The sequence below is a fragment of the Cotesia typhae genome, unplaced genomic scaffold (assembly GCF_013202065.1).
Source record: "Cotesia typhae breed Kobodo isofemale line unplaced genomic scaffold, CoteBio_Ctyphae contig_59, whole genome shotgun sequence".
NCBI lineage: Eukaryota > Metazoa > Arthropoda > Insecta > Hymenoptera > Braconidae > Cotesia > Cotesia typhae.
The window spans coordinates 2,544,100-2,552,830 of record NW_027423761.1 but is presented as its reverse complement, the minus strand read 5'-3'; the positions used below and the strand labels follow the sequence as shown (position 1 = coordinate 2,552,830).

At 31.1% G+C, this 8,731-nt stretch overlaps 2 protein-coding genes across 3 annotated transcripts; both read left to right on the top strand.

Annotated features, from left to right (window-relative positions):
- The first annotated feature begins 1,381 nt into the window (after nucleotides 1-1,381).
- LOC141532211 (uncharacterized) lies at nucleotides 1,382-3,933 on the top strand. 2 transcript variants are annotated; one of them, XM_074250451.1, is made up of 2 exons: nucleotides 1,382-3,365; nucleotides 3,723-3,933. In XM_074250451.1, exon 1 carries the CDS (start codon nucleotides 2,599-2,601, stop codon nucleotides 3,361-3,363), a length of 765 nt encoding a protein of 254 aa, XP_074106552.1. In that variant the 5' UTR covers nucleotides 1,382-2,598; the 3' UTR covers nucleotides 3,364-3,365; nucleotides 3,723-3,933. The 2 variants fall into 2 exon arrangements, 1 of the variants encoding a protein (XP_074106552.1); XR_012480059.1 differs by having other exon boundaries at nucleotides 1,400-3,602.
- A 1,934-nt stretch (nucleotides 3,934-5,867) lies between these two features.
- On the top strand, nucleotides 5,868-8,329 carry LOC141532217 (uncharacterized). The gene is made up of 4 exons (XM_074250457.1): nucleotides 5,868-6,095; nucleotides 6,171-6,623; nucleotides 6,692-7,012; nucleotides 7,082-8,329. Exons 1-4 carry the CDS (start codon nucleotides 5,876-5,878, stop codon nucleotides 8,167-8,169), a joined length of 2,082 nt encoding a protein of 693 aa, XP_074106558.1. The 5' UTR covers nucleotides 5,868-5,875; the 3' UTR covers nucleotides 8,170-8,329.
- The last annotated feature ends 402 nt before the right edge of the window (nucleotides 8,330-8,731 follow it).

The window sequence follows — 8,731 nt, the reverse complement described above, 5'->3', positions numbered from 1 at the left end:
ACGCACATTGTATTTGGGGTCCGTTATTATTATTATTCGTATTACCACTGATCGGATTATTATTATTCCTAGTGTAAATATTGTTTGTACTATTGGTGTAATTGTTATTATAACGATTGTAGTTTTTATTGTTATTATTATTATTATTGTAATTGTTGCTTGTCATATTACGATTGTGTCTGTTATTGCTATCATAGTTTCCGTAATTTCTAAACTTTAAAAATCTGCAATCCTCTGTATTATGATTGTTTCTTTTGCAATTTGAACAATATTTGTTCGTATTAATAATGTTATCTTTAAGTTGAATTTTGTCGTCGTTTTTGTGTGTCGCGTCTGTATTAGGAGTACTTTGAATAGCATGACACTTTGTGTCATTAAAGGTTTGAAACATAGAGTTAATATTGCTCATCGATTGTAATTTTCTTTCTGCTTCACGAGCAGCGGTAGCGGCTGACTGAAGGTCGTTATATTCTACCTGTCCTAAATATAATGCTATTTGCGGGAATAGTCCTGATAAAAATGTTTGAATTGCTGTCTCTGTCGCTATTATCGTTTTCTCATTCGAGTTTTTACATTTTGAATTTTCAATTTCTAGGATTGTTTTTCTTAAATGTTCATCTATTCTACTATGAAAATCTATAACTCTCTCGTCTTTTCTTTGTTTAAATTGTGTTAGTTCGTTTAGTAAAACTGAGATAGGTTTACTCTGTCCGCAATTTAGTGTTAATGTTGAAATTAACTCGTCTATTGTTTTTATATTAGCGTTTAATAGTCTAACTATCGGTCCGTTTTTACATTTTGATATTAATAATCGTACTAGTACTTTTTCTTCTACGTCTGTTATAAAGTTCTTTGCTTCTTTACATATTTCTGTAAATGATTGTACTGGGATTGTGTGTCCGTCAAATTCAGGAATAGTTTTTATGAAAAGATCGAATTTATTATAATTTATACCGTTATTATTGTTACTATTATGTTTTGATGTACTTTGTCGTGAATTTAATTCAGCTTTAAACTGATTAAGTCTGTCTAATATTACATTGTCGCAACGTTTTTCGAAGTCGCTTTTCATTCTCTCTTTCATCTAACAATTCTTCTATAGCTTTTTCTAAAGCTGCTATTTTTCCTTTACTTTCTAATATAGTGGTTTCCATTTCGTTATCGTTATCTAAAGTCATTTTGATTTATTTAAGGGGCACAACTAGTGTGAAATTTCGAAAAAGTCGATTTTTTTTTTTTTTCATATTTCGGTAGATTACACCTTTAAAAATAACATATTAAAATTTCAAATCGATATCTCAAATAGTTTTTGAGTTATAACATTTTAAAGAGCAGCCGCTCGGCAGTTAGAGTGTCATTAGCTGCGAAACGTACCTGAAGTATTGTTCAGAGTCTACTGTCTCTTCCAGCCCCTATAACACGATTCCAGTTTCTATTGTTGGCTCTCAGGTATACAAAAATATATCATTATAATAATTTCTAGAAATTTCTAGAAATTTTTCGTTTACTGCCACGTAAATTATTTTCGGAGCCGGACACATTTAGTCTCATTGTGATCGTTGTATCGAGCGCATCATAATTTTACACGTGCTATTTTCTTGAAAATGAGTGATCAATCTTCATATTCAAATAAAAAAGGAACTCACAATGTTCCTAAGCATCGATCAATTGCGAAAAAACGCAAGTTTACCGGAAATAGATTTACATTTGAGCAATCTACTGCGAATACCAGTACGTCCGCAGAAAAGTAATTACAAAATAATGACAATAATGTTGTGATTGACCCATCTCATGGATATTGTATTTTGCAATTTTTATCAGTTTTTAGTGCAATTAGTAATTTAGTGGTGTGTAAAACCTGTCAAAAAAAAGTTACTTTCAATCAAGCAAGTTCAAGAGGCCTAGGGTTCAAAATTGCTATTATTTGTGAATGTGGCAATTCGTATATTAATTCTGGACCAATGATTAATAACGCATTTGAAATAAATAAACGTATTGTTGCTGTGATGCGTCTATTGGGCATCGGAATACATGGGATAAATTTTTTCTGTGGATTAATGGATTTAGCATGCAAATTTTACGACCAAACTTTTGCGGGATGTTTTACGAATTTACAGATTGCAGCCGAAACTGTTTGTAAGCTCAGTATGCAGCAAGCTATAAATGAAGAAAAAGAGCTTACATTAAAGAAAGAAAATTCGGAGACAAATTTGACTGTTAGCGGCGATGGTACCTGGAAAAAACGTGGCCATACTTCCCGTTTTGGAGTAGTTACGCTGGTAGGAAAATACCGCAAGAAAATTCTTGATTCATGCGTAAAATCTGCATATTGTCAGAGTTGTGTTTTTGGAAGAAAAAAAAAAAAGATAGCGAACCTGAAGATTATGAGGAATGGCTATCATTACACGATGAAGAATGTGATGCCAATCATAAAGGATCTGCCTCAAAAATGGAAGTGGATAGTGTAAAAGACATGTTTGGTCATTCCATTAGTAAATATGGTGTAAAATATACCCGCTATATTGGTGATGGTGATAGCGCTACCCACAAAGGACTTATAGATTTGAATCCTTATGATATTCCTGTTGCTAAATTGGAATGCTATCTACATGTGAAAAAAGAATGGGAACACGTTGCCGAAGTGTAAAGAACATTAATAAGAAATTAGGAGGAAAAAGTAAAACATCACAAAAGTTAACTGTAAATTTTATAAATAAACTCCAAAAATATTATGGTTTAGCAATTATGAGGAATCAAGATAATGTAGATGAAATGTATAAAGCAATCTGGGCAACATTTTATCATTTCTGTTCAACTGACAAAAACCCAAATCATAAAAATTGTCCAGAAGGCGCTGAAAGTTGGTGCGCTTATCGCCGCGCGGAAGCTGAAGGAATCACTAGTACATTTAAACACGATTACCTCCCACTGGATCCAGAAGTACAAGAAGCTATAAAACCTATTTATGAAGACTTATCTCGATATGAATTGCTTGATAGATGTAAAGGTAACAATACTCAAAACAACAATGAAAGCTACTACGGTTTACTTTGGCACTTTTCACCCAAGCATCTTCATAATGGCTTCAAAACTATTGAATTGTCAAATAATTTTGCAACTGCAATATTTAATGACGGTTATTCGTCAATTTTGAAGATATTCAATGTAATGGGAGTGATAGTTGGACCTGCAGCAAGAGATTTTGCGGCTCTTAAGGACGACACGAGAATACGAATCGCTGATTATCGCCAAAGGGCTTCTTCAAAAGAAGGTCGATCATCTCGAAGAAAAGCTTCTTCAGCTGAACAAGCCCTTTTCGAAGAAGAGGAAGGTGTATTATATGGCCCTGGAATAGCAGATTAGCTGTAAATATGATTTTAAACCACTTATAACAGTGGAAACGATCATTTTATCTTTAAACGCGTTTTTCTCGAAACAGCATTTTCCGAATTTGCTGCAGTGATTACTCAAAAACAAATGATCCGATCACTATCGAATTTTTTTTACATGTTCTATATATAGTTCTCCGTACAATGACCTATCGATTTTTTGATCTGATCAAAAATCGAATTTTCGCAGGCCACAAACGACCAAAATTTTAGGTAAAATTCGACTATTTTTTTTAAAACGCCGCCATATTGTCAATTTTTGATTTTTTTTTTTTTATCGTAGGTCATTGTACAGACAATATTATCTAGTTTAACGAGATATTTTTTTTTTAGATTTCATCCACGGAGAAGGCCGGAATCACTGCAGCAGTGAAGGACCTTTTTTTTTTCGCGCCGTTAGAGATCGACGATAACTTAAAAAATATTTAATTTTTTTCTTCAAAAATTTCATTATGTATTCTTAAAACATGTATAAATATATTCTTAAAATTTTAAAATAATTGATAAAGTATTTTTTTTAATAAAAATTCCCAAAAATCACGTTTTTTTTAAGCCGTTACACTAGGTGTGCCCCTTAAAACAAATCAAAAAGGGAAAAGAAAAAAAATTTATACTGCGTGGGCAGACAAGGGGAAAAATTGTAATTTTTGACGAGAAACAAATAAATTCGAATTAATAAATGACTTACTACTTCGTTGTATATTCTTATGTTGTTAATTATATTTAAATACTTGGGTTGTCCTTTTTCGGATTCGTGAGCTGCCTCTCAGGTGATGTTGGATTTGGGCTGCTTGGCTCTTATCGTTGTTGTCCTAGGTCGTCACTGCTTGGCTGTAGTTGCTTCTGCTTGAAGTTTTTTTTTTTTTTTTTTTTTAAGTAGATTCTTGGTGATGATTCACTTGTTTTACAATTTAATGGTTTTTATTTTTCTTTTTGCTTATTGTTTGTTGAATAGTCTTTTATTTTATTCGTTGTTATTATTAATTTTATTTAATTTTTAATTTGTTTTGATATACTTTATTTATAATTAAGCAAAAGAAAATTATAGATTATATAAATTTTTCAAAAACTTCTCACTGATTTTTGATTTTTAACTTTTCACTAACTGTATCACTTTATATATTTATTCTCGTTGATTTTTTTTTTTTGGTTGTTCCCAGAAAAAAAAATTTTCGATTTTTGAGTTGATGGTGAATTAATACTTTCGGAGATGAAGATCGATGTTGAATTTTATACACAAAAAAATATTTTTGCGCCAGTCCTCTTCGGAGTGTGTTCGAATCCGTCGCTGCCACCAATTTATTATATTAATTACCCTGATAGCCAGCGCTTTCTCAGTAAGTGTTGACTTCCGGCTATCAGTGTAGTGGCTATCAGGGTAGTTGTTACGTCCTCGTAACCGCGTGGTTTGAGAAGAACCGGCACTAAATAATATAAAGGGGTCTGGAGAATTAGGATGGGACGACCTCCAGTGTCGTCAGTAGGCCCTGATTAAAAATATTGATTGAAAAGTATTGGGAATCAGTCACCCTATGTGAACTGTATATCTATGGGGTATTCCATGCCAAATCGACCACTTTTGACCCCGACCCTTTTCGATTTGGCCGAAAGTTTTCCATCCTTTTCTACCCTATAAAAAACGGTTCTCAGAATTTTTTTGAATTTTTTTACCTAACTCCAAAAAAGTTATGAATTTTTCAAAAAAATGGCTTTTTTATTTTCAAATAGCCATAACTTTTTCAAAACTAAACATTTAGGTACCTTTTTTTTTTTTAAATTTTTGTTTTTAGATGTACTTTCCGATAAAAAATATTAAAAAATTTTTGTAAGTCAATACATATGGAATTTTTCAGTTTTTTGACAAAAATCAATGATTTTTCGAAGTTCGACATTTTTTTTTTTAATTTTTTTTTTCTAAAATAAACTTTAATCAATTCCACAGTTATCCCTTTAGAACCCAGATTGGGCCGATTTCTCTTTCTATTTTTTTTATTCAATTGAAAAAATATTGTTAAATTTTCAAAAATGGAAAAAAAATTTTTTTTCATAAATTTTATTTATATAATGAGATAAATACAATTCAACGATTTTACGGCATTATATTCACAATTTAGAGCCTTCATCGATGACTGTATTTAGTAAGATTCAAATTTTAATATATCAATTAGATCGATAAACTAGGGATAACAATTATCGACTTACCTATAGCCAGTAAACTAGATGCTATAAGCTAGTATGTTTTGATTAAAAGTGCGGCTTTTTCATTTTGAGATCTAAAACATAACCTATAAATCTTTTGTGCAATCTAGTGTTTTATAAAAGATTGTCATTACATTTGTTGTATAAATAAATAATATTTCTCTAGTTTATAAGCGCTTTTTTAATTTGTCTTTATGGCGTCAAAAAAGGTATTTGATCGGTGTTGTAATCCTTTTGAGTTGGAATCTCATTTTAAAAAAATTGGTTTACGTTCGGCGACTGATATTATGAAAGTAACGTTAGGATTAGATGATAATTATTTATTATGCAGTTCATGTCGAAAAAAAGCTTCAGAGTTAGTGAAGCAACAAACAAATGCTCGTAATGATCCTAGTGCTGATGTAAGTGACCGTGAAGACAACTATAGTGACAATAATGACAACAATGATCAGGCTGATAATGATAGTAATACAACTGCCATGGATCTCCCATTATCCTTATCATTCCGTAAGTTTTTTTAATTATTTATACGTTACTTGAATACATTTCTAGTAGCTATATGTTTCACTATTATTTTTTAAGGTTCCATGTCATTTGATAGCGAACCCAAAGCATCACAATCAAGCTCAGGATCCCAAGTTAGCGCTGCAACTCAATTACCCGTAATAAACCATGCATTAGAATTGTTAAATCACTCACCGATTCCATCGAAGAAATTGAATGATAATCAATTTTTGAACAATAAAATAAATCGGGTATCCGACAGCTTGAAAAAAGTTTTGCTTTCTTCTTCAGATGAAGAATCGATTGATGACGATGGTGAAAATTTTCGCTCTCTAATTAAAATGTTGTATGATAAATTCAACGATAAAGAAACTGATAAGTCTTTGAAAATACAAATTTTAACATTATTACCTGTAAAATGGAGTGAGATACGTATTTGTGAAACTATGAATACATCAAGACATTTGTCAAGAGTAGCAAAAAATTTGGTTGAAGAAACGGGTTTACTTTCTACACCTGAATCGAAATTAGGTATGGGTAGCATAAAATCGATGTTTTAAATACATTTGAAAACTAAATTACTCAACATTTTTGTATAGGGAGGACAATTACTGATCAGGTAAAATTAAAAGTTGAAAATTTTTACAACGATGATGAGTATAGTGCTCAAATGCCCGATATGAAAGACTTTGTATCAATTCGAAGTGATGATGGTAATCGGATACACGTCCAAAAAAGACTTATCCTGTCTAACTTAAAAGAATTATACCAATGTTTCTGTGAAATAAATCCTACTGAGAGAATTGGATTTTCAAAATTCGCTTCTTTGCGACCAAAACATTGTGTGTTAGCAGGGACAAGTGGAACACACACCATCTGCGTGTGTACGATTCATCAAAACGTGAAGTTAATGATGCTTGGTAATTATCAAATTAATTAATAATTATAAATGCGTGAATTTTAAGTTTACTAAATTACTGTTATTTTAGGTGCAAATATTTATTCTTTGACAAGGAACACAGAAAAGCCCATTAAACACTACAGCGATTACTTGAGCATGATTATATGTGAAAATCCATCTTTTCAGTGTTATTTAGGTGGATGTAAAAACTGTCCTGGGGTCGATGAGTTGAGTAAAATTTTACTAAAATGTTTTGAGGACCGGGAAATCGAGAATATTACATATAAATATTGGATATCAAAACCGAGAAGTAATTTAGAAACTATTATTAAGCCTACAGAAGAATTTGTGGAAAAATTTTGTAGTGAGTTAGAAATTCTTCTACCTCATTCGTTCATTGCTAAGGAGCAAGCCCAATTCTTGAAGACATTGAAAGAAACATTGAAACCAAACGAATACGTTATTATTTGTGATTTTGCAGAAAATTATGCCTTCGTAGTACAAAATGCGGCAGCTGGTTTTCACTGGAATAATAATCAGGCAACAGTTTTTCCAGTCGTTATTTATTATACAGTAAATAACAAACTTGAACACAAAAGTTTAGTAATTATCTCAGATTCTAACAAACATGATGCCGTTGCTGTTCATGTTTTCATCGAAATAATAACTGATTACGTGAAAAGTCTTCCTGAACGTTGTAACAAGATTTATTATTTTTCTGATGGAGCTCCTCAACAATTTAAAAACTTTAAAAACTTTGTAAATTTATATTACCACGAAGATGATTTTGATATTCCTGCTGAATGGCATTTTTTTGCGACTGCCCATGGGAAAGGTCCGTGTGATGGAATCGGTGGTATTCTCAAACGACTTGCAGCGAGAGCAAGTCTCCAACTCGCGGTAGACAAACAAATAACGACACCAGAAGAACTTTTTGAATGGGCTTCTGCACCGGATAACTTGCCGAATATTATAGTGAAGTTTTCCCCAGAAGAAGATTATGACACAGCAGTAAATGATTTAAATGATCGATTTTTGAAAACGAAACCGATTACAGGAACTCAACAACTACATTGTATAATTCCGGACAAAAATGGTTGTTTACTAGTTAAAAACTTTTCGAATTCGAATGAACACAGAATTTGTAAAATATTTAAACGACAGAGAGAAAAGTAATTAATTTTAGCTGCATCAATTATTGATCTTACTAATTACAGTCATCGATGAAGCCTCTAAATTGTGAATGTAATGCCGTAAAATCGTTGAATTGTATTTATCTCATTATATAAATAAAATTTATGAAAAAAAATTTTTTTTCCATTTTTGAAAATTTAACAATATTTTTTCAATTGAATAAAAAAAATAGAAAGAGAAATCGGCCCAATCTGGGTTCTACAGGGATAACTGTGGAATTGATTAAAGTTTATTTTAGAAAAAAAAATTAAAAAAAAAATGTCGAACTTCGAAAAATCATTGATTTTTGTCAAAAAACTGAAAAATTCCATATGTATTGACTTACAAAAATTTTTTAATATTTTTTATCGGAAAGTACATCTAAAAACAAAAATTTAAAAAAAAAAAAGGTACCTAAATGTTTAGTTTTGAAAAAGTTATGGCTATTTGAAAATAAAAAAGCCATTTTTTTGAAAAATTCATAACTTTTTTGGAGTTAGGTAAAAAAATTCAAAAAAATTCTGATAACCGTTTTTTATAGGGTAGAAAAGGATGGAAAACTTTC